The sequence below is a fragment of the Meles meles genome, chromosome 7, assembly GCF_922984935.1.
Source record: "Meles meles chromosome 7, mMelMel3.1 paternal haplotype, whole genome shotgun sequence".
Taxonomy (NCBI): Eukaryota; Metazoa; Chordata; class Mammalia; order Carnivora; family Mustelidae; genus Meles; species Meles meles.
Window position 1 is genome coordinate 66825557 of NC_060072.1, and position 27331 is coordinate 66852887.

Sequence of the window (27331 nt, forward strand, 5' to 3'; positions counted from 1 at the left end):
CATGCTTAGTGAAATAAGTCAATCGGAGAAAGACAACTATCATATGATCTCCCTGATATGAGGACATGGAGAAGCAACATGGGAGGGTAGGGGGATAGGAGAAGAATAAATGAAACAAGATGGGATTGGGAGGGAGACAAACCATAAATGACTCTTAATCTCACAAAACAAACTGGGGGTTGCTGGGGGGAGGTGGGATTGGGAGAGGGGGTGCGGGCTATGGACATTGGGGAGGGGAGGCGAACCATAAGAGACTATGGACTCTGAAAAACAACCTGAGGGTTTTGAAGGGTCAGGGGTGGGAGGTTGGGGGAACAGGTGGTGGGTGATGGGGAGGGCACGTTTTGCATGGAGCACTGGGTGTTGTGCAAAAAGAATGAATACTGTTACGCTGAAAAAAAAAATAAATAAATAAAAAGGGAAAAAAAAAAAAATAAAAGCATGAAATGTGAAGGAGAACAGCAGCAGAGGAACTGAATAGGTAGGGACCGGGTCACTGAAAGTTTTTATTTCATGTGCTGAAAGATTTATAGTTCATGCTAAGTAGCTTGAATGTGATCCTATAGGCTATGGGGAGACACTGAAGAATTTAAAGTTCATTCATTTTTTTATTCCAAACTGAAAGGGGACAAAACTGGAAGCCAAGAAATCGATGTAGGTGGTCCAGGTAAACAATCAGAACCACGATGAAGTCAGTGATGGCAGGCCAGAGGTGTGTACACTTAAGGATTATATCAAGTAAAATGGAAAGGTTTTAATGTATCAAAATGGGGATGAGAGAAGGAGAGTTTAGGAAAATCTCCAGTTGTCTGGACTGGGCAACTTGGTAGATAGTTATCTCACTGAATGAAAATAGGAAATATAGCAGGAGGGAAAGGTCTTGAGAGATGAGAAGATAATTGATGCATTATTTGTTACTTGTCCCTAAGCACAATAATTTTGACAAAAATGTGATTAAGATTTTACCTTTAATTAACTAGGTGGCTATCAAAGTTTTACAAATAAAAACTTTAAAACAAACTAATGAATCAAAGCTAAGTAAGTCAATACAGAAAAATTATTTCAGTGCTGTGAAATTATCTGGCCTAAGCTAAAATAGAAATGCTATTTCCTTTTTTAAAAGAAGGGTCAGGTGGCAATGCTGAATTTCTTAAAGAAAATTTAACCACTGATTGTAATGTCTGTGGCTTTGGGGGAAACATAACCCCAAATTACAGTGGCTGTGGTTATAAACTATTATGAAGGGCTTCCAACGTCAGACATCGTTTAAGTGTCTGTATGCTCTGGAGTCCTTTTACAGGACTTTGCTAGAACAGCAAAATTAATGACTCCTCTTTTTGCCCTTTTTGGTGTCAGTAACAAATGTACTTTCCTTTTGTTAACAATTTTCAAGGGACACAGAATTCATTTACTATGAAAACCAAAAAACTCAGAGTCATTAACTTTCTTCTGAATATTTCAAGAAGAAAAAAAAAAAGGCCCATCCAATCCACACTCTGACTTAGTCTTAATTTATGATGAAGGCCAAACAAAATTATCTCTCAAATGAATTCAGAGAAATATGTGCCCCAATCCTTAGGAATTGTGTTTTCTGTCATAGTTTAACATTATCTCTTCAGTTGGTGTCAGTCTTAACACAGAGAAAATCTACAGGTAAATTATAAAGCCAAAGCTCTTTGTCTTCCTTACTTCTGTCAGAGTAATTTTAGTTACTTAAGTTTATACTGTTTTTCCCTTTGCAGAACTCCATCTTTTCCTTATTTCTAGTGTGACTTAGTGGTCAAAATTGCTAATTGCTATTAATTCTGTTTTATTTTTAAATAAAATAAATTTTATTTTAATTCTTTTAATTAACTTTGAGTGCTATGAAATGACCTAAATCTTAGAATTAAAAAGATAGCTTCATGGCTTTGATAATGTCAGTCCCTTTAGTCAGTATTCAAACAGTCTGTAGTTCCCCAGACAGTATTCTTCAAGCTGTATGGATACAACAGACTAGGGAGGAACGAGGGGAAGGAATGCGTGCTGGCCTCTGAAACCAGACAGGTGGTGGGCAGAGGGTAGTAGGAGCTGCTACTCCTACTCATAACCCTGAGCTTCCTAGAAACTGGAATGAAGCTCTGGCCACTTAATCTGGGTAGCAGTATGATATAGAAAGCACCAGTAACTTCAACACCTTCACAATATCCCTTGAAATACAACCCTCCTAAGCATGAGACTATTTCCACTATTACACAGTTAATCTGACGTGGCCATATTTTTTCTAGGTAGAAGATGGTTACATTCAGTGAGAGAATGTCATGTAGAGCTCCCGCCCATCCAGAAAATTTTTGTTTTTTATGTATTTGGCTTTGACACCATCTCTATGGTTATTAATCCCAAGTTTTGATCTCCAGCCCTAACAACACACCTGAACTCCAGACACACATTTCTAACTGCCTACTCACCATTTCCTCTAGGATTATGAATAGGTACCTCAAATTTAATATGCACAAATTACATTATTTATCCCCATGAAACTCAAACCTCCTCACCATCTAAAACTGCCATATAGCCAAGAATTTATCCTGGTAGTTATTTGTTTAAAAAAAAAGTTTTATTAAAGTAGTATTTATATACAGGAAGAAGACGCATCACTATAAAATATATAATTTGGTAAAACATCAAATGTAATCATCACAATTATGATTAAAATACTTCTATCACTTTCAAAAAGTACTCCCCCCCAACAACTCCTGATTTCTTTCCTCTTAAATCAGCTTTGCCTTCTTCAAAACTTCATACAAGTAGAATTGTAACATGTAAATTTTTTGAGTCTGGCTTCTTCCCTATTTCCTTATCTAAATAAAACCTCTACCACCCATTTTCAGTGAAACACATAACCCTTTCCACAGCTCATATCACTATATGGAATTGTCCTATTCACTGTAAGTCTTTTTCAACTTGGGTGTAAGTTCCATGAGTGCCTAGGGACCTTATCTATCTTCTTTGATGCTGTATGCCCAGAACCTCCAACAGAGCTGATGCATGATAGATACTCCATAAGTATTACTGAATAAAGAAACGATAAGTAGCCCCTTTGAGTTTTTGCGACTGAAATTACCTATAGATGAAATGACCATTGAGAGCAATGTGTGCTTTATCCTGAGATGAGAACAGTGGGAGGGGGAACAGCGTAGGTTACTGCCTTTGCAGTTAACGCCCTCTGATCTGAATACAGCCTGTTGTCTCTTCTAAGGAGTTACACAATCTATCTAAGATTTAATTTCTGCATTTGTAAAAGTGGAGATATCGTTTCTGCCTCTTGTGAGTATTATATGAAATCACACATGAAATAACCAGGAGAGAACGGTCTGGTACTTAGAAGTGAATTAGTGACCTTGCTACTGTTAAAAGTTCTTGCCGTCCCCACCACCACTACCACTCTATTATATTTACTATTTCCCGCAGCCAGAGCTGAAGAAAGACTTCCATAAAAATAGGTTTTTAGCTAGCAGCCTAAAATACGTGTAGAGAATAAAGCCAGGTAAGTGAAACTAAACACAGAGAACTATTATTGTTTTCTGTTAAAGTTAAAAGAAACAATGGCACTCTGTCAATTTTTGCAATATCTAACATTCCGGGTATTTTCCTAAAAGTAGTAACAAGGACATTAAATATAAATCTGAAACTCACAGTTAAAATCCCATGATTATAAGGATATGGACAAGCTCAAGAGGCAGATTTCACATTCCTATCACTAGAAGCCTAGGGGTAAAGTCTATTTATAAACTATATTTCTGGTCCTGCAACTTAGGTAACTTAGGATAATTAATGGAGTTTTTTATAAACCAAACTGTAGTACTTTATTGCTTTTTCCAATTTGCCTTTCTATGGAATTAATGTTGATTAATTAATGAAATGATGTCTATATATTTACTTGAGAATTTTGGGTGAATACAATTAAGTCTTGTAAGTCATCTTCCCAAGTTAATTGTATGATATTTTGGATCCTGATATTTAAGGACAATGATTAGTTTTCTGGAACACATTCTATAAGCTACATATTAGGCTAGGGCATAAATACGATTGAGACACCTAGGAAGTTCTCAGTTCAGTGGGCAGGTCAGTCAAATAAGTAGGTATTTGAATTTGAGATATGGTGTAAGAGAATTATAAACTGCAAGATAGGAGGTTAGGGCCTTTTCCCCTCCAACAAATGGTAAGCACTCTCTGAGTTGCAGGTAACAGTAGGAAGGAAAAGCAGCGTACACCCCTGTATCTGCAATCTTGTTTTTACAACAAAGAGGGGCACTTTTAAAAACAGAACAGTCCTTCAACAATTTCTAGTGCTAGTTTATGAAGGGCATACATACACATAATGTATAAGATGAGGAGGCTTATAAATCTGGAGAAATGATTTCCTTTAGTTCTTTTAACATATTTATACCAGCAGATTTGTCCTTGTTAAGTCCAACTTCAACGTATCTTCCATTGATTGCTTTGGTTTTCCTGTACATGAGCCATACCTTCCTGTTTCTTTGCATATCTCCTACTGTTGATAAAAATGGACATTAAAATAATATAATATAGCAACTCTAGAAATCAGATCTCTTTCACCTCCCAGGAGTCATTGTTCTCGTTGTTATTTGTCTAGTAACTTTCCTGACCTAATTCTGCAAAGTCTGTATTTTTTGTCATGTATAGCCACTGAGGTCTCTGCTGGGTTAGCTAGGTGGTCAGCAAATAATTAGACAGTGAATTCCTTAAATACCTTGAATTAGATAAGTGATCCTGATTCCCAGGGAGTGTGGGTGCTGGGTAACACCTTTAACACTGCCAATTTACAATTCTGTCTTAGCCTTCACTTTTTGCTTGAACAGAATCAAAATCAGTCAATGGTGAGAGATTAGGGTATTCTCAGGTCTTTCCTGGGCAGGTGTACAACCTAGTGCATGTGCATGGCCCTCAAGAAACCCAGGATTATTTTTAAAAGTTGGAGCTTTTCAAAGCCACCTATAATAATCACATTTCCCAAATGTCCCTTTGAAGTTTTTGGTCAGGCTTGTTTGACCAAGTGATATTTCTGTCTCAGGCACAGGTTAAACAATTGCCACTTACTGTTTTTCACAAACAGTATGAGGATAGGGCTCTCCCAATACACAAGCTCTAAGCAAATGGGGACTTTCTGGGAAGCTATCAGATAGGTCAAACCAATTTCCTGGAGACAGGTTTTTTTTTTTTTTTTTTTTTTTGTGGCGCTCCAAATTTAGTCTGCCCATTCCAGTGGCTTCTACACTGCTGTTTTTCATAGCTATCATTGTTGTGAAGCTACTACTTTTTAAATCTACTATGCAACTAGAGAAAAGAGGCTGGGAGTAAAGCAAGCTAAAAATCTACGAATCTTGCTGTTCTTAGTGAACTTTAACTATTTTTGCTGAATAAAATATTCCTTGGGTTACTGAAACATTTCGTTAATATTCAGAGTTCTGAAAAAGTTGATTTTGACAATTTTTGCTAGTGTTATCAATCCCTCTATGGAGAAGGTAATTTGCAGAGATCTTTAGTCTATCGTTCCTGAAGTGCTTAGACTCTCCATTTCAACAAACATCAATATTTGTCCAATTGCTTTTTAGTACATTAAACTTGCAAATTTGAACATTTAATCTACCTGAAATTCGTTTTAGTGTGCCAAACCCAGAAAGAAATGGATGGCCAGTTACAATTATTTTCAATCTTTTCTGGGTTAATTAATAAGATACTTTTGAGAATCTAATAAAAAACTATGGAGCGTTTCTGCATAAAAGTCTATATATATATACATAGTTTTGCATAATTGCACAGACTTGTATGGGCCCCTTTCCATGCAACTCAGATTAAAACCCATGATTTGCCATTTGCTACAGTAACTTGTCCTACCTAATTTGTAATATCATCTTTATAGATTTAAGAATTACAGAAAATTTTACACCCTCTGTATTCCAAACTAATCCATTGGTCTACGTGCTCTGTATCCATAACAGTACCATACAATTTTAATTACACCAATAATCTTTCTGCCGCAGAGCCTTCGTACTTGCTATTCCCCTGCCTGAAACATTCTTTCCCCAACTTTTACTTTTTTTACTTTTCACAACGTAAACTCCTCACTTCCATGCAGGACTCAGCTCGAATGCTGACTCCTTAGAGTCCTTACCTGACTACCCTATTTAGGTTCCCTGACTCTCTAGATGTTACCCAGCTTCATTTTAATACATGGCACTGATCACTATTTCACATTATATTATGCTTTAATACTTTCCTATCAGTCTTCTTCATAAGAAGGCAGGCAAGTTGTTGGTTTTTTTCTTACTACTCCATCACCAGAAATAAGTAGTCCCTGGAAGATGGCAGGAAGTCACTCCAATTACTTATAAATCTTCTTTTTTTTTTAAAGATTTTATTTATTTATTTGACAGACAGAGATCACTAGCAGGCAGAGAGAGAGGAGAAAGCAGGCTTCCCGCAGAGCAGAGAGCCCGATGTGGGGCTCGATCCCAGGACCCAGGGACCATGACCCGAGCTGAAGGCAGAGGCTTTAACCCACTGAGCCACCCAGGCGCCCCAGTCACTCCAATTATTAATGTGAAACACTGAAAAGTAAGTTTGACTATGTCAATTTGTTTGCTTATCCTACTGGCCTAAATAAACCAAAGATATGAACTTCATATGGCTCCCAAGAGAAGTAATTTGTCAATTTTCTAAACTAGAACTATGAATCTCTGAGGGGCTAATGGAATGACAATTGTTTGGTTGTAGTTTCTTAACTACAACTACATGAAAACGAAAGCAGCTATTTAAGAAGACAGAATACACTTGACATTATGACCTCACATTTGAAAACCCGAGAATTAACCGGAAACATTGTTTTTCTGCTATTTATGTTCTTTGTTCAATTCTTTTAGCCACAAAGCAGTTAAGCATATACAGACACACATACCACGCACACCTACTCACTTTCTCACATGCACCTAAAATACGCAAACATTTGGAAGAAAATACAATGCATTTATTCATGACAGGCCTGGATTATCTTCACAGTACTCTGAAACTGTGGCAAACAGATGTTAAAGTATATCACATATTTTTGTGTTTTCTGTAGGCAAGAATGCTCCTGACAAACCAGCAGAGAATTATGCCCTTTATGATATATACTTTTCTGCTGGAGTGATGAACATGCGCGGATTTATTCATGTACTCTTGCCCAAGTTCATGGTGACTAACAGTCCACATCTATTTGAGGTTAGAGGAGTGGTCTGTGGCCACAAAAAGTTTTAAGTAAATGCTTCCAAATCAGAACTTAACCAAAGATCGTGACCTTACCAGCATCAAATTCCAACCAACTGACAATTAAACATCTTATAAACAATATGTGCTCAATATGTATTCAATGATACTAACAACAGAAGAATTGCAAAGTGATCATTACTCTAACAGAAAAAAGCAAAGAAATACTAAAATAAGATCTGTCACTACACTACTGTTTTCTTATAACAAATACTACATAAAGATCTGTTTAATTTTTATAACAAATGGGTGACTATGTGCTTGACAATAAATTTAAGTGACATTTTTTTAAAAGTGCATAACATTTATCCTGGATATTAAAAGCATTGACATTTTTTTTTTCTTTTGCATTTTTTTTATTTTTATTTTTATTTTTTTTCAGCGTAACAGTATTCATTCTTTTTGCACAACACCCAGTGCTCCATGCAAAACGTGCCCTCCCCATCACCCACCACCTGTTCCCCCAACCTCCCACCCCTGACCCTTCAAAACCCTCAGGTTGTTTTTCAGAGTCCATAGTCTCTTATGGTTCGCCTCCCCTCCCCAATGTCCATAGCCCGCTCCCCCTCTCCCAATCCCACCTCCCCCCAGCAACCCCCAGTTTGTTTTGTGAGATTAAGAGTCACTTATGGTTTGTCTCCCTCCCAATCCCATCTTGTTTATAGCAGCAATGTCTACAATAGCCAGACTATGGAAAGAACCTAGATGTCCATCAACAGATGAATGGATCAAGAAGATGTGGTATATATACACAATGGAATACTATGCAGCCATCAAAAGAAATGAAATCTTGCCATTTGCGACGACGTGGATGGAACTAGAGCGTATCATGCTTAGTGAAATAAGTCAATCAGAGAAAGACAACTATCATATGATCTCCCTGATATGAGGACATGGAGAAGCAACATGGGGGGGTAGGGGGATAGGAGAAGAATAAAAGCATTGACATTTTTAAGGCTTCATGAAGATTAGCTAATGAATTGTAAGAAAGTCTTCTAGGTTGTTTGGTAAATGTTAGTCGATTTAGCTACATTTATAATGCATGACTGAATAAACAATGGTAGGGTATATAACACTTTGATCATGGAAAACAAAGACTTCTACAAATGTTATTTTTTGCTCTTTACACTTCTTTAAGGGGAAATTAATTCAGGTATTTCAGTGCCTCTGTTACAAAAAGACTAAAAATATGGAAAATAGAGCCATGCAAATTCAATTATGGAAAATGAAAGTACTGTAGTTTTTAACTGTTCACTTAAGTAGACAAAAGTTATTTTGTATGTAGGCCATACTTGTTGATAATAATACTGTTTATGAAACCACAGGAATCATATCATCTGTGAAGTCTTACTAATTATCAGTATCAGCTACGGATATACAGATACATAAATCAGACATAATTAATAGAATCAAACTGCTTTCTAGCTATATATATTATTTTGCATTGATTGTGTGTGTATATGTATGTATTTGTGAAAAAAGAAAAAAAATTAAACCGGAGTTTTGTGTAGTTGCAATAACTAAACAAGTTTGGATTCTGACTTTTTAAAAAATGGTAAAAAGATAAAATTATTGGATTTTCAATATCAGAAAGTAGAAACACAGTGATACATTAAAAATTATTAGTTTAAAGTATTACTATCAAAGGCAAAATAATTAATACTGATATGTCCACTACGGTGATTTTAAGATAAAATAATAATAAGGAAACTTCATTTTGAGAAAAATAAAGAAAAAGAAAGTATTTACAAAGAGTGAATTTTACTAACCTGACTTATTTTTCTTTGTTCTTGTATAGCTTTTTGAATTGCCTGAGATACTTTTTCTTGATCTTTTGCATGCTCAGCCTTCCATAACTCCCTTTCTTCAGCATGAGCTTTTTCCAAATTTTTTCTTTCTTCTTCTATGGCTTTTAAAACTGCATCCTTCATTGCTTCTTTCTCAAGCTTCAAAACAAATAATGACTCAAATGAAAATATTTGAATGAGTGACTGCATAAATCCTTGAATAAGAAAGATTTGGGTTAACCTAAAGGGTACAAAACTTGAATTCTATAGGGTTTAGTTCTGACGCTGTTGTTTTTATCCTTACTTAATAATTGGTGTAAAAATAAAATCAATTACTTGTTTTTGTACAAATATTCATACATTATTTCCAAGGTACATCTAAACTTCACAGAAACTAAGTCTTAACTTAAAGTAGCAGTTTTCAAACTCTTTGGTCTTAGAATCTCTTTACAGTCTTAAAAATTATGGAGTACTTCAAAGAGCTTTTGTTAATGCTGGCTGTACATACTTTGATCACCGTATTAGAAACTCAAAACAAGACAAAATAAAAATATTTATTAACTAATTTTATATTAACATTAAGTGTGGCTTAACATTAAGCTGGCTTCCCACCGAGCAGGGAGCCCGATGCAGGGCTGGATCTCAGGACCCTGGAATCATGACCTGAGCCGAAGGCAGATGCTTAACGACTGAGCCACCCAGGTGCCCAACACGGGATAGCTCTTAAAGGGTAGCTACAATAAGGAAAATTATATAGTGGCAATGAAATTTTTGTATTCTACCACATTTTCTTTTCTTGTACTTTAAATGAGTCCTTTATGCATGAATTTCTCAAGCATTTTTATTTGGAAAATACTGATTCAGTGTATTATGCATCTCCTCTAGAATTTGACACATTTCATTATATCATAACAAAAACAAAGGTCACATTTGTTAATATCACCATCATTCTCATCAGAAAAGCCTTTAAGTATCTGAAAGCAGATACAAATTTTCCAAAATTCTAATTTTGCTTTAAAGCTCAACTTTTATCATTGGCAACAAAAACAGTTTTCTGGAGATGCTGGGCTCACTCTGTTTACTTTGGAGAAAATGTCTGCCAAATACTAAAGTCTGCATAACCCCTGTTATTCAGTAAAATGGTTTTCCATGAAAACTGTTGACTTCAGTTGCAACTCAAACAGGAGAATTTCTCTCAAGAAAACCCTCATACATTGGGATGTAGTAATGTCCATGGTCCTCCCACTTTTAATGCCCACCCTTTTCTCTTTCTTCCAGTTGGCCAAATTTGAGACAAGTTATCAAAGTGAGTTACCATTTTCTGAACTCTTGTTTTACTCTACGATTTTTCCCTGAAACTACTCTTAGTATGCTTACCAAAGCTCTCCATTTTGTTAAATCCAAATAACATGTTTTGTTTTGTTTTAATCCCTACTTTTCTTGACATCAAAGTGACCTACATGGTTGACTATTTCTGTTTTCCTTTTCTTGGTTTGCATAACAGCATGCTGCTTTTATTTCTACTTATATGGCTGACTCTGTTCAGTTCTTTGGAACTTCCTCCTCTCTCTTGATTTTACATTTTGGAGTTCTTTCAGGGTTCAGGCCTAGTACCACTTGTTACTCTATACTCTCCAGTGAGGTGATTATACATAACAATAATTTCCCCATGGTTACCATTACCATCTGTCTGCTGAAAAAAAGAAACAAACCATGTTAGCATCTTCAAGTCATTCCTTTCTCCTCTGAGCTGCCAGGTAGATTTAGGTGCCTACTTGCCTTGCCATCTGAATATATCACGGGCACCTCAAACTCTATACCAAAGAAACAATACCGCCTCCATGTTGTTTCTGAGGCAATACTCTGGCGGTTCCCAACTTGGCCTCCTTCTGTATTATCCACCCCTAAAATATATGATAATTCCATCTCCTATTTCTAGAATTTGTCTATTTCTTTCCTTTATTACTACTACTTTACTTCTGCCACTTACTCTCTTTTATACAGACTCTGGATATTCTCTATTAATTTTTTTTCCTTGCCTCTAATTTTCCCCAAATTAATGTAAATTATCATTATGTCATACCTACACTCAAAAATTTCAATGTGTCTGCCCTTACCTATAGAATAAAATTCAGACTCACAATTAAGAATACTAGCCACCCTTCAAGATAATTTCAAAAGTAATTTATTGTTAAAAACTCCTGGCACAGAAGTACTATCTATATACTCATAATAACTTAATGCATTCTGCCATGCCTTACTGGTAATAAGTAATAACTTACGTGACTGTAAATTCTTTAAGAAAAAATCACAGTCATCACATTGCACGGTGACATGCAAATATGAAATTTTCAAAATATTTGCTTACTAAATTTAAATCTAAATCCAAATCTATAAAGATAATGCTATGTTTTGTTGGCATATGTATATTTAATATCTACAGATACACGACTTAGAAGTATTTCAAAGTTGGCTTTGAAAATCACATATCTTTTTACAAATATATACTTACATACACATAAGTTATTTGTGATGATAACTGTTAATACCAAATACTTATAAGTGTCACAACATATATTCTCTTTTAACAATAATTATCTAAATCTGCAGTGTTTTGATGTCATTCCAGTCCTGTGTAATCTAAATTTAACCATAATACATATAGCAGCATTCTAAATTTAACAGGAAAAACAAGAAAGAAAAAAACTCTGATTTTTCTGTAATGAGGTTTTATACCAAAAAAAAGTAGATTGACTTATACCAAAAAAGTAGACTGACACCACTAATGAAGTCAGTGTTTAAATTCCACTTACTTACAAAGAAACCCAATATTACAGACAGAAATACCTTTGCAGCAGATACTAATGCCTCTTTATTTCTTTGCCTTTCTTCCTCCAAACATTTTTCCAATATTTCCTGTAAATGATAAGACAGTTGGGTAGACAGTAAATGTATTATTTGAGATAATTATTTGAGGTAACAACACATTCTTTCTACACTCTGAGCAAACTTCAAGTATTACCTTCTGTTCTTGAGACTGCTGAATCAAAGCTTCCTTTATTTTTTCTTTCAGCAGTTCCTTCTCTGTATCTAGCATTTCAAGGAGCCTCTGATGCTACAAGGAAAGATAAACAGACTATGATTATGGCTCTGAGACCAATAATCTATCAACAAGGAGTATAACTTGTGGAATTCACTGGCCTGGTTGTACTGAAGTAGTCACTAGAGGAAACAATGGGTAGATTGCTGAAACGAAGACTTACCAAAAAAACCCATTCACCTTTTTCCAATCAGCCAAAAGAACTTTTTGTGGCCCCAAACTCAGCAACATACATGATATGAGATCTAACTTATGCACAACTAGTCCAAATTGGAAAATGAATCAGAAAATGATAAAATGTCTTTAATCAAAATTAAATTTAGAAAAACTACTCACTAAAGTTATTAGTCTACAGCAAAAGAAGCAAACAAATAATAAGTGATGTTTGATGAATGATCATAACATATTATTTGTGTTTCTAGTAAAGCATTGTTAAAGAAATGGAGAGTTATTTACTGTTCTCATTCTAAGATTCAGAAAATAAAACAGTGACAGGAATTTATTTATGTGATACCTAATGTTACAATATACAGAATTCATGTATTAACTTTTACTCCAGTGTGCTAGCGAAAAAGCACACACAACCATTAGCCAGTTTTCATGGATTGGGCACTTGGAATTGAGAGTTTTCCAAGAAAATTCAACTTTTGTATCATCAATATCTTCAACAGAGAGAAGCCAGATGCTTGTTCTGGAACAGTGCTTTTATGAGGAAACAAAACTAAAAAGAATATATATATATTTCTACTTACAAAGATTTCTCATTCAGTTACTAAAGGGCAAAGAAGAATATTTTCTCCAATTCCTCTGATTTTGAAGCGTCTTTAAATATGAACTTATTTGAATATCCAATATTTTTAAATGGATCTATGTCTTTCAATGTTGTTCTGAGTTAAATATTTTTTAGGGAACAGTCCACATGAAGAGTAAGTGACCAAACAGCCATGTCTAGTTAAGAGAATCTATTATTCCTATTTTTTTAAAGATTTTATTTATTTATTTATTTGACAGAGATCACAAGTAGGCAGAGAGGCAGGCAGAGAGAGAAGGGGAGGCAGGCTTCCTGCTGAGCAGAGAGCCTGATGCGGGGCTCGATCCCAAGACCCCGGGATCATGACCTGAGCGGAAGGTAGAGGCTTTAACCCACTGAGCCAGCCAGGCGCCCCTATTATTACTATTTTTAATTATAAATTTATTTTTTACCTTTATTTTTCAAGAAAATAAGAAAAATCACATGATGTGCTTTTTCATTAAAAAAGAAATCCAAACTGTGATGCAAATTACAACTTGATTATGAGAAATTATTTGTACCGTATCAATTTGGGAAAAGCAGCTGACAAATCAGTAGACTTAACCATATGCTAAGTTCTGAGACTTTAATTTCATATTCTTTGTAAGTCTAGATACACATAAATGTCACTGAATCAGAAAAAAAATACATAATCCTACTTCAAATACACACACGAGAAAAAAGTTTAAAAATGTTATACCAGGCAAATAATTAGATTTAGAAATGATAAATACAATTCTCATATGAAACCAAAAACATTCAGTTTAGGCTTTGTGGTAGGGGTAAACATAACGAAATAGAAAACCAATAAAAACTATAAGAATTAAACTAAACAACGAAGTTTTCAGAGTCATTAATAACTTTGAAAATCATTTCTTCTTAAAAAGAACTGTTATGTCAAAGAACATGGAGGACATGGGGAGATGGAGGGGAGAAGGGAGTTGAGGGAAAATGGAAGGGGAGATGAACCATGAGAGACTATGGACTCTGAAAAACAACCTGAGGGTTTTGAAGGGGCGGGGGGTGGGAGGTTGGGGAACCAGGTGGTGGGTAATAGGGAGGGCACGTATTGCATGGAACACTGGGTGTGGCGCAAAAACAATGAATACTGTTACGCTGAAAAAAAAACAAAACAAAACAAAACAAAACAAAAAAAAGAACTGTTATGTTAATAAGTCAGGTTAATGGAAATCATTAAGTAATTAATTGTAAGTACGCCAAGTTTCTCCAGTGGTCCAAGAACTAGTTAAAGAGGGTATGTTAGTTGAAATGACAATGCAGTGTTTAGAAAATTCATTCCTGAACATTATTTCTTCATTTTGACAGTACACTATAATAGAAGACTACTCTTGAGCTTTCTTCTGTAAGAATACACTCAAAATTACCATTGGAAAGAAGTATCCTACATAAAAGATACTTTGAGTAAAATCATCCATCTACCTGAGAAAATATACTTAGGTTACTGAATTTCTTATACGTACAGGTCATGATAGCTGATGTTTGGGGGGCATTTTTCAGGTTTCAGACATTGTTAAAAGGGCTTTACATATAGTGGTACCACGTTAAATCCACAACAAACTGCTAAATCAGGTAATATTCTTCCTCATTTCAGATGACTGGCTTGAGACTTAGAGAAGTTATGAAACTGCCAGTTCCCTAATGAATCATTTCGACAATGATCATATCACAGTATACTCATTATCAACAGTAATAATTACCTACTAGCTAAATGTGGCCTCAGCATTGCCCTGATGTTACCCAATATCTAAAAAGCTACTTATTACAAGTTGTATGTCAGGTAAGGCCTCACTTGCATTTGGTTTTAAAAGCATTTGACTAGGGCCACCTGGGTGGCTAGGTTGGTTCAGCGTCTGCCTTTTGGCTCAGGTCATGATCTCAGGCTCCTGGGACAGAGCCAGGCATTGGGCTCCCTGCCAAGCAGGGCTCTCTGCTGCTGCTCCTCCTGCTTGTTCTCTCTCACTCCCTCTCTCTGTGTCAAATAAATAAATAAAATCTTTAAAATAATTTGACTAACCTATACTTCTGATTTTTTTTCAGAATAACATTAAAATAAGATGATTTTCTGAAAAAAATTAATATAAGGAGAGAGGATTCAGAAAGATGCTGAATGGCATGAGAGACATTAAATCTTAAAGTTAATTTATAAAATGAATAATTTACAAGTAGCTAATCAAGAACAATAGAAACGCAAAATATGTTATTTTTATAAAAGTGTCAGGTGGTAAAAAATCACCCAGAGTTCTATCACCTAAATGACAATCATTTAGGCAAACATTCTTCTGGAGGGCTGTGTATGTAAATATACAGCTATATGTATACATTTTATATATTACGTTTATAACTACCACAGCCTTTTTCAACTCAACAGTATTGTTATTTCTACAGAAACATAATTATGTTATTTTTATTATACTAATTATATATTTTACCATGCCCCACTTACATATTTATGTTTACAAAATTTTCCTTTTAAAAAAATCTTGATTTTTGTGCATGCATCTTGGGAATTTATATAATTATGGCCTCATGAAATATTCCTAGGGTTGGTATTGGCAGGTTGATAACTGAGCAGTTTATATTCTGATGCATGCCCTCAAACTGTATTCCAGAAAGAAAATACTAAATTATACCTTAGTTGACTATTGACGATCAATAGTAGGAAAAAAGACAAGGTAGATTCTTCCAGAGAATGCAATCATGGACTGGATGAGCAACTAACCAAGGAAACTGTTCCACTTTTGGCACAGGGATACCAACAACATTTGGTATCTGCTATAAGCCAAGCATGGCTGTTTATTTCATCATTTTCCCTGTTTGAAAATGGGAATTTTTGTTGCATCTTTTCTGTTCTTCTTCTTCTTTCTGAATGCACTGATTATAGTTATGGGTGGTGGAGGCAAGGGCCCTTCTATTTCCACATTATCTGTCTTTTTTTTTTTTTTTTCCAAAGTTCCTTTTTTTGTGGGGGTGGTTTGAGTCAGTAATTTTCTCATTTAAGATGTTTCTCCAGTGTTTGGTCATCTTTTTCAATCCATGCGTATGAAAATCTCAGACACAAAAATGCTGGTAGGAAATTCTGTGTATATGGGGAAGCTTCACAGGAACTGCAAATAGCTGGCTTTTTCATGGTTGTGGTGACACTTTCCAAATGTCAGGTCTATATAGCACCATTTTCTCTTAAGCTGCTCTTTTTGCCTAGAAAAAAAATTCCCCAATCTTCTCACTAGTAGGATATGGGCAAAGAGGGTTTGGGTAAAAAGCTAACTGTAAGGTGGATTTTGGGATAATCTCCCCGTTTTTAGTTCCTGCCTTATGAGGTCAAATTAGCAGGTCTGATTACTCCTTTGTCCTGCTATGGTATACGGTAAGTATCTGAATTAAGAACGATGTGCATGGAAAGTTTCAACCATTCCTCCTGCTTTTCAAGATACACAGCACCTAATGTCCCCATTTCCTGAGGCATTCTAGGGTTTTGTAGGACAGAGCAGCTTGTTTCATAAGGGCTTCACCTCAACGGTCTAAGATTACAACGTGTTAGCCTCTGCTGAGTCAGTGAGATTTGCTTGTATCTTATCCCCATTAGTTTATTGTTTTTATTTATTTGTTTTGGTTCCCTTTGGTGTCATTTTAGTGATTTTTGAGAGAGAAGAGGTACAGAAGGTAGAAGAGATGAGCATGTTCAGTTCACTCTATTTATCTAGATTTAGAATCACTTTTTTTTTAAAGATTTTATTTATTTATTTGATGGACAGAGATCACAAGTAGGCAGAGAGGCAGGCAAAGCGAGTGGGGGGGGGGAGCAGGCTCCCCACTGAGCAGAGAGCCCGATGTGGGACTCGATCCTAGGACCCTGAGATCATGACCTGAGCTGAAGGCGGAGGCTTAACCCACTGAGTCACCCAGGTGTCCCCTAGAATCACTTTTTAAAAACACTGAATTATATCTGAGTTTCTGACTCAACCTTACATGCCAAGTACTGTGTTAGGAACTTTACAAGTCTTACTGGGAACTCTCACAACAACCCAGAAATGTCTTACTACTTACATTTGACAGATTTTCAAACTGAGTTTCAGAGAGGTTATATAAATTGCTTACATGCACAGAACTAATTAATAGTTAAACTAAATCTGGGACCCAGTAAGAGCTGAATATAAAGTCCATGGACTTTACACTAGATTATCTAGAATCAACATACAACTAAGGGCTCTCTCTGTTACATCTCGAAGGACTGTTTCTTTGACTTTCTGAGTTTCAGTCATACACTGGTACTGTTCACCTAGTTTTACAGTTAAGTGCTGGTCATGATATGTCTCTTCTCCCCCAAATCTTATATCCGGCCCCTTAATGGAATGTAATGGAAATAGCAAGATCACAAAAACTAGAAGGAAAGGGGACTCATTCTTGACAAATTAACTTTTATGGGGGGGGGGGCAAGACTAGAGGTTATTTAGGTAGCTGAATCTCTTCCATTGGAATCCCAAAAAATACACACAGCCAAAAAATTGACTCAGCAATCAATACCTGTATCAGCCAACACATTTTCTTTTTCTCAAAGACACACATACTTTCAGGGAAGAGGCTTTCCTGAAAGAATAGATAAACATATAAGCCACAATTACAAAAACAAAACAAAACAAAACAAAAAAAAAAGTATTATGGTACTTCTGTAAGTTAAAAAAAAAAAGGCTTTCTTCTGTTCCATTTATATTTTGGGGGCATCTCCTTGGGAGGCAACATATCTCATTATAATTAATACAGACATTAGAATCTTATTCCCATAGTGTAGTGGTTATCATGTTTGACTGAAACATAGGCAGTGGAATCAGACAAGATCTGGAGTCAATCACTAGTTCTTCCCCTATGAAAGGTACAACTTAAATTTCTCTAAGCTTCTGTTTTTTCTAATCATGCCAACCTCACAGTTACGAAAATTAAATGATGTAATGCAGGTAATGTATCTGATACTCAAAAATGTTAACTAGACTTCCTGTCAAATAGCTGATAAAAGTATAATAAAGTTCACTTATGAAGAGGAATTTTTTTCATACAAAAGATTAGTTGCTGCTCAAACATAAAGGATTCAGAAGGAACATCCACACCCTTTTTCAATAATAATTTCAAAAATATCTTTCAGTAAAAAAGAGTGTTAACTTTTATAATCCATACCAATTTCATTTCCGTGGATATTGCTAACTGGTAGACCTTATAATCAGGCTTTACTCCTGTCAGAGTACCTGAATCTAGGGAGAAAGGATCCAAGACTAAACGCAGTTGCTCTAGACATTCCATTTGAAAACTTCTCAAATTGTTTTCTTATTTCAATATAAATCAAGATTGCAATGTATATTTGTTCTCAACATGACTGCTATCTTTCCTATTTCCAGACTTGAGTGAGACCAAGCCCTCCCTGTAAAATCCGACCATGACCACTCTGCTATACTTTGAGCACAATGGGTAACAGCAGCAACTATGGATCCAAGGACACAAAACATGGATTCAAGCTCTAGCTCTCCTTATTAGCTCTACGTTAAATCATGTGGTATTTGACATTTTAAACCTGAAATGCAGTATGATCTCCTGAAAGTGAGGATTAGAATGCAGTTTATGGGGTTTTTCTGATGATTAAATGATCATATACATGAAATGTTTTTCATAAAGCATCATACCCACTTTAAGTGTTCATAATCTTTAGTTGTTAGAGTTATGAACTTCAATAGAAAATTTGAGCAGTATCCTGTGGATGTTCATTTTCTATTATTCCTTTTTTGCTAATATTTATCTTTTTTTTTTTTTAAGATTTTATTTATTTCACACAGAGAGAGAGAGAGAGAGATCACAAGTAAGCAGAGTGGGGGAAGCAGGCTCCCTGATGAGCAAAGAGCCTGATATGGGGCTCGATCCCAGGACCCTGAGATCATGACCTGAGCTGAAGGCAGAGGCTTAACCTGCTGAGCCACCCAGGTACCCCTCTATTATTCCTTTTTAAAAATTGTTTAGATGATCAATCTTTAAGGTAGAAATTCAGGGACATACTTTAATGTCTTATTTTTATATTAAATTATCCTATATTAAAGTTTATCTTTATGTATCAACTTATAAGTTATACATAATTTCTACATCTATATGTAAATGTATAAATTCATGCTTTTTTTCAACCATGCGTACAAGAAATATTTTCTTGGTGCCTACCAATACAGGATACTGTACTAGTTTCTAAGGATGGTGCCCTCACAAATATTAATATCTAAAAGACAATCCATGAATCAATTCCTTACATTTCAATTATAGAACTATTTTGTAAGAAAAAAAAATCTTCAAAGAATACACTAACAATGAATTTTTCCTCTCACTGCAAAATAACTTTTTAGGCTTTGGAAATAAATAAATAGATAGATAGATAGATAGATAGATAAATAAATAAATAAAAATGAACCCCTTCCCCCCCCAAAAATACAACATACAAATTTTAAATGACAAGTCAGAACAGAAAAAAATACCACTATAGGGTACACTTCTCATGATGAACACTGAGCAATGTATAAGATACTATTATACTACTGCAACTGCTACTTCTACTTCCATTTTTCTTCTGTGGCAAAATATAAGTGCAACAAAAAAATGTCTTCTTTTTTAAAGGCTTTATTTATTTGAGAGAGAGAATGCAAGTGGGGTGGAGCTGAGGGGAAGGGAGAGGGAGAAAGAATCTGAAGCGGACTGAGCTCAGCACAGAGCCTGATGCAGGCTCTACCCCACAACTCTGAGATCATGACCTGAGCCAAAATCAAGAGCCAGATGCTTAACCAACTGAGCCACCCAGGTGCCCCACAACAAAAATTTTCTATTTTAACCTTTTGAAAGTAGACAAGTGGCATTAATTAAATTCACAATGCTTTGGAGCCATCACCACTGTTTCTTAATCTTTTCATAATCCCCAACAGAAATTGTGCGCCCATTAAACAATGACTTATTGCCCCTCATCCCAGCTCCTGGTAACCTCCAACCTACTTTCTGTCTCTAAGAATTTTCCCATTCTAGATATTTCACGTAAGTGGAATCGAATAGTATTCATATTTCTGTTTGGCTAATTTCACCTGGCAAAATGTTTTCAAGCCTCATCCATGTTGCAGTATGTACGAGTATCATTCCTGTTTATGGCTGAATGATAACCCACTGTGTACATATACCACTTCTGTTTTATCTATTTATTTGTTGATGGACACTAGGGGTGTTTCCACCTTTTGACTATTAGAATTTGCTGCTATGAATATTCATATATAAAACTTTTGGGTATATATCTATTAGTAGAAGTACTTGGTCACATAATAATTTTGCTTAATTTTTTGAGGAACCACCAAACTGCTTTCTCTGATTACTCCATTTTATATTCCCACAGCAATGTACAAGGATTCTAATCTTTCCACATTCTCTATGTTTATTATTTCCTTTTTTTCTTATTATTACTACAGTCATCTTAGTAATTGGAAATGGTACCTCATTGTGATTCTTTTTAAATTTCTCTAGATATGTTGAATATCTTTACAAATGCTACTTCTACTTCTAATACCCTACTACACCTTCTCAACTATTAATCGTTTTATCAGCACAAACAGGAAAATGACTAGAGCTCTTTTTGCAGCCTTTATAGGACTGTAGTAGAAAGTGTACTGGACTTGAGGTTTGTTTCTTGGTCTGAGACTCTGCAAAAGCAGGGATGACTTTCCTCTCTGGGCCGAATGACTTTCTTCTCTGGATGACTTTAATCACTATAAACTAGAAATTATAATGTTAAGAAACAGCTTGGCCAAAAAAATTTCATCCTTCCTTTATTCTATCTAAAATAAAGTATAAAGCATATCTGGAGATTGTTTGTTTTACACCTGCCTTTTGCCTCAATACAGAATTCCTTAATTGTCCAAAAGTACCAGCACCCTAGAAATGGCTCACATGGTTTTTGATGGTATGAGGAATGGTAAATACTTTCTTTTGCACCTTACTAGCTGACCATTCCAAGGTGGGGATGTTCTGAACACATTTGTTATACAACTCAGAGACAAAGCTGAACCAACTGGCAACATGCAATCATAAGATTCTTGTCCAAATATTTATAACCAAACACAGAGGAACTTCCGTCAAAATTTCAAGACATACGGGGCGCCTGGGTGGCTCAGTGGTTTAAGCCTCTGCCTTCGGCTCAGGTCATGATCTCAGGGTCCTGGGATCGAGCCCCGCATCGGGCTCTCTGCTCAGTGGGGAGCCTGTTTCTCCCTCTCTCTCTGCCTGCCTCTCTGCCTACTTGTGACCTCTCTCTGTCAAACACATAAATAAAATATTTTAAAAAAAAATTTCAAGACATACCTTTATGTGTTTTAAAAGATACTATGAAAATTAGTTGAAATCTATATCAGGAAATCTCATCTAGGAACAGTGAATAGTTTACTACATTTTGCTTATCTAAAATATTCTGTTGACAGATTCATAAAAATTGAAATTTTATAGTTTTTTATAATATTAAATAAATGCAAACTAAACAGGTTTATTAATCTTACAGAGTAGATGCTTAATGCAAAGGTCTCAAGGACAGTCCTTTGAAATTCAGCCTAAAACAAAAGGCATTCAGAAATTGATTATGCTATTTCTTCCTTTTGGAAGAAGTTCTTCAAGTGAAAAATGTTTGATGCAGACTCAAATATAAATACGGAGGTTATATGGTTTTTACCTGATTCCTATAAAAAATTTTTAAAAATATCTTCTTTCTTGGAATGTGAGTCACAAGAGATATTGTAAAGAGATTTAATCACAATCACACGTGGACAGTGTTTTGTATACTAAATGTTAGACTAAGCAGTTACAGAAGCTTTTGTTCCGGTATACAGTTATCTATGACAGGTCCACACACTTCACCGTATTTTATACATGGAGTATGTGCGTGGGTGTGTGTAGTATATATTCTGTAATGCAAACTCAAGAAGCATCATCCTTCATTTTCTGTAAAGCACAAACACTGAACAAGATCAAGTGGTCTGGTAGGAAAGTCTTAAAGCACAAGCTCATATATTCCTCCATTTAACATGACTTTACAGACACTGAATAAACTTAATAAATGTCTTAATGTAAAGTGAGTCAGAGACATTTCACCCATTCATGGACCAACACATTAAATATTGTTTAGAAAGAAAACCTAAAAAAGATAAACTATGAGATTAAATCTACTCATAGCAGTTACCACAAGTCCAATAATATCAATAAACTTCTTAAAGTGAATAAAACTATAATAAAAGCTACACTACATTTATTTCACCTAAACAGACATATTTCTAATAGGCATGAAAAAATGTAAGCAAAGAAGTTATTTGCCTTTGATTTAAGGGAGAAATATAAAGAAATGAGACAAAAATTGAGTGATACATCAGCATAAAAAAAGGCAAGACTGGTTTATACTTCCATAATGAGGTTTCTATATTTGGATAGTGTACATATTATTAAATGGCAAAGATATGTCCCAATCCTAAATTAAAGTAGAATATTTCTGCTTTACCATTTTCAAATGAAATAGCTTTTGAAAATGCATCTGAATCCTATTATTTCATCCACTTGCCTAAGCACAATACAATAAGCTTGCTTCAACAAATAGTGACTTTCAAATGGACATATGAAATAAAACACATGTATGTAAGATACTCCCCTTAGCAAAAAAGAAAAGAAAAAGAAAAACAGATTTATCAGCACTTCCTAAAAAACATAATACAACTGGTGTAGTACTTTTCAGGAACCAATTTGATACCATAGTAACTGCCCTTAAGTCTGTTCTGTGCTTCCTACTCCTAAAATTTATCATCAGAAAATACTAATGGGGGGCGCCTGGGTGGCTCAGTGGGTTAAAGCCTCTGCCTTTGGCTCAGGTCATGATCCCACGGTCCTGGGATCGAGCCCCGCATCGGGCTCTTTGCTCAGCAGGGAGCCTGTTTCCTTCTCTCTCTCTCTGCCTGCCTCTCTGCCTATTTGTGATCTCTGTCAAATAAATAAAATTAAAAAAAAAAAAAGAAAATACTAATGGTTAGCTCTCAATTTCTCATGTTTGTCGATTTTATAACCTCCACTTTTATACTCTGTACAGTAATATCCCTAAACTGGTTAGAATCATACATTTTCGGGGCACCTGGGTGGCTCAGTGGATTAAGCCGCTGCCTTCGGCTCAGGTCATGATCTCAAGGTCCTGGGATCGAGCCCCGCATCGGGCTCTCTGCTCTCTGCTCTGCGGGGTGCCTGCTTCCTCCTCTCTCTCTGCCTGCCTCTCTGCCTACTTGTGATCTCTCTCTCTGTCAAATAAATAAATAAAATCTTTAAAAAAAAAAGAATCATACATTTTTGAGAAATAAACTAACAAAAGAATATTCTGATTTATTGCAGAATGAGGATCTGCTAGACAAAAATCAATTTCAGGAGCACAGCTCTTACAGTTAGCATTGTGTTTCTTATGTCAAAAATTCAGTTTTATCCTTATTTTGTGTATGTGTATGTATGTGTGCACATATATATGCACATATAATACACACATTATATTATACATATAAAATTTTGGAAAAATTAGTGTTGACGTAAGTGATAAGAATATATGTTTCATCAAACAAATGCAATTATGATAAAATGGAAATCATTAAACTTGTTGAAATGAATGGTTACCCTTAATTGGATACTCCCTGAACTAAGGACAGTCTATACAAAGTTTCTAATATTGAAATACTACAATTGAGTAATCTGTCTATAAAGATGAGGTATATAAAAATGAATTAAAAAGGTAAGGTATAATTATTGATTTCATAATTTTTAGATATCAGGGAAATGAAAACTCTTATATTAGGTAAACTTATTAAGCAGTATTAGTGTATTTTCAAAAACACATTTTGTACAATAGTAGGAGACTGTTTATAATGCAAAAGAATAAAAATAATACACAAGAAGATACAGAAAAATTTGTTATACAAGGACAAAAGCCAAAACATTTAAAATGTCCAACAAATGGGTTCAGTATAAGAAACGATAGTATGTCAACTAAAAGGAGTATCATATGATTATTAAGCATAAAACTATGCATCAATATAGAATTATGTTTAGGGGAGCCTAGTGGCTCAGTGGGTTAAAGTCTCTGCCTTCCGCTCAGGTCATGATCCCAGGGTCCTGGGATGGAGCTGTGCATCAGGCTCTCTGCTCAGCAGGGAGCCTGCTTCCCCCTCTCTATCTGCCTGCCTCTCTGCCTACTTGTGATCTCTGTCAAATAAATTAAATCTTAAAAAAAATATATGTAATTATATTTATAAATAATTTATATTTACATAATTATATAAATAAATGTATATCTATAAAATACAATTGAAGAAAAACCACAAGATTATCTAAAGCCATCATTATTATAACTGTAGTATTATAAATACTTGAATAAATATTGAAAGGGATCATAAGAAAAAGAACACTATTTTATTGGGAGACTGGTGGATAGAATGCTATTCTTTTTAAATTACTACCATTTTAATAAAATTCAAAAGACAAAAAACAGAATGTCCTGAAATGGCAGTAGGAATATCATAACTGATCTAAAAGTGAAAAATGGTGGACAGGACTAAAATGTACTTAAAATACTTAAAAATAAATAATCTAACATACATTTCATCTATATTTTAGAAAAAAATTTAGAAGCTGTGAAAATGAAGATTTTTCACAAGTAATTTACTCTTTTTTTGTTGTTGTTAAATTTTACAAGGTACAGAAAAACACAGGCATAGGGGAAAGTTTGGATTAGGTATATTTTGTTGGGTAAACATTTAATCCTAGCGCTCAAATCTGACCCTATTGGTCTATGGTATGATATTATCATCCATTTGGAATTACGACCTTCCATAATCTAGCCCTGATATATTTTTTCCCCAAACTAATATATCTCCAAAGTCATTTCAAAATGTTATTTTCTTCTACATTTCTTTGTTACACCACCATTTCCATATTTCTCAACACATTTAATAGATACTCTCAAAAAAGTTTTATGGATGAAAGATTAATTAAAAGCTGTATTTTGGGGTAGAATCTTTAATTAACATGATGAGCATTTTAAAACAGTAGATGAAGGGAAAATAAATAAATAAATAAAAATAAACCACTAGGTAGGAATAAAGAACACATGACTTCCTAAAAGTGTTTCATTAACATGTTTTTCTATAGAACATCTTAGATTTTTACTCTGAGAGTATGGTTTGGAAAGGGGTAGTTTAAACCATTATTGTCTTGCCAAGCTATTTGCTGATTCTAACAATTTTAGAGGAAAAATGAATACAATTTTAAAGCTCATTAATAAAACAAAATTTTTACAATTGACATAAAACAAAGGAAAAAATAAAAAGTGAGTTTTATACTTTTCTAGTTACATGATCCAAATATACCATGAAAATCTCAGTATAAAAATGTTGGACAAATACAAAACATTCCTTTAAATTTTACTGAGCTGATAAGACAGTTATGTAAGTAGGCAAAACTGATAAAAAGCACAAATTCATGGAGATAAACAAGGTTTGAATACATTAACTTTTCTTTGGAGATCTGAGGAATGCTAAAATTAATAGAGTTTTGTTTTTAATAGGCCATGCTTACAAACAGAAACAAAACCTAAGGGTTGAAAAGGGGAAAGTTAGGACACTCATAAAGCTATAAGGCCTGAAACATAACACTCTAAGTTGGTTAACTAGAAAGAACACACAAAGCAAAGAGAATCTGAACTTTTTTTTTTTTTAGTTGGAGTGCGGGGAGAGTGAGGACGGATGTTTCCTGCTAATTCATAATCACATGCTACATTTTTGGAAGTTTGGGGCAAAAATTCCCACATACAAGGTATTTCAAAAATTCACAATTAAAACTTTGCCCCTGAAGGACTGTTAGAAGGAAAACAATTACTCCATAGAAGAACTGACCTTAAACCTAAGCATCAAAGAATTATCACACTTAAAATTCCAATGAGGATGATCTCACAAACATAAAACACAAAATATCCAAGGAAATAAGGTACCATGAATGTGAGAAGAAAGCTGTGCAGAATCAGACATAAAAAAAAGGCAGACACCAGAAGGACTCAATACAAATTATTTGCAAAAAAGTACATTTAACATTATTTTAAAAATTTTTTAATTTTTTTTTATTGACATATAATGTATTATTAGCCCTAGGGGGTACAGGTCTGTGAATTGGCAGGTTTACACACTTCACAGCACTCACCATAGCACATACCTTCTCCAATGTCCATAACCCAACTACCCTCTTCTTACCACCCTGTCCCAGGCAAACCTCAGTTTCTTTTGTGTGATTAAGACACTTATGGCTTGTCTCCCTCCCAATCCTATCTTGTTTCATTTATTCCTTTTCTATCCCCCAACCCCCCAAGTTGCCTCTCAACTTCCTTGTATCAGGGAGATCATATAATAATTATCTTTCTCTGACTTATTTCACTCAGCATAATACCCTCTAATTCCATCCACGTCATCGCAAATAGCAAGATTTCATTCCTGTTGATGGCTGCATAGTATTCCACTGTGTGTGTGTGTGTGTGTGTGTGTGTGTGTGTGTGTGTGTGTGTAACACGTCTTCTTTATCCATTCATTTGTTGATAGACATTTAGGTTCTTTCCACAGTTTGGCTACAGTGGACATTGCTGCTATAAACATTTGGGTGCACGTGCACCTTTGGATCACTACATTTGTATCTTTAGGGTAAAAATCCAGTAGTGTGATTGCTGGGTCTAGGGTAGTTCTATTTTCAAATTTTTCAGGAACCTCCATGTTGTATTCCAGAGTGGTTGCACCAGCTTTTATTCCCACCAACAGTGTAGGAGGGTTCCCATTTTTCCACATCCTCACCAGCACCTGTCATTTCCTGACTTATTAATTTTAGCCATTCTGACTGGTGTGAGGTGATATCTCATTGTAGTTTTGATTTGTACTTCCCTGACGCCGAGTGATGTGGAGCACTTTTTCATGTGTCTGTTGGCCATCTGGATGTCTTCTTTGCAGAAATGTCTGTTCATGTCCTCTGCCCATTTCTTGACTGGATTGTTTGTTCTCTGGATGTTGAGTTTGCTAAGTTCTTTATAGATTTTGGACACTAGCCCTTTATCTGATATGTCGTTTGCAAATATCTTCTCCCATTCTGTCAGTTGTCTTTTGGTTTTGTTAACTGTTTCCTTTGCTGTGCAAAAGCTTTTGCTCTTGATGAAGTCCCAATAGTTCACTTTTGCCTTTGCTTCCCTTGCCTTTGGCGATGTTCCTAGGAAGAAGCTGCTGTGGCTGAGGTCGA

At 35.1% G+C, this 27331-nt stretch overlaps 1 protein-coding gene across 5 annotated transcripts in view; it reads right to left on the minus strand.

Annotated features, from left to right (window-relative positions):
* Window positions 1-27331, minus strand: part of CCDC91 (coiled-coil domain containing 91) — a 378569-nt gene that overhangs the window by 113223 nt on the left and 238015 nt on the right. For all 5 annotated transcript variants that reach the window (XM_046013621.1, XM_046013618.1, XM_046013619.1 and 2 more), the window contains exons 9-11: window positions 12115-12207; window positions 11940-12008; window positions 9075-9251 (exon numbers count right to left, since the gene is read on the minus strand). In XM_046013621.1, the coding sequence (XP_045869577.1) occupies window positions 9075-9251; window positions 11940-12008; window positions 12115-12207 (339 nt within the window). The remainder of the gene's footprint in view (window positions 1-9074; window positions 9252-11939; window positions 12009-12114; window positions 12208-27331) is intronic.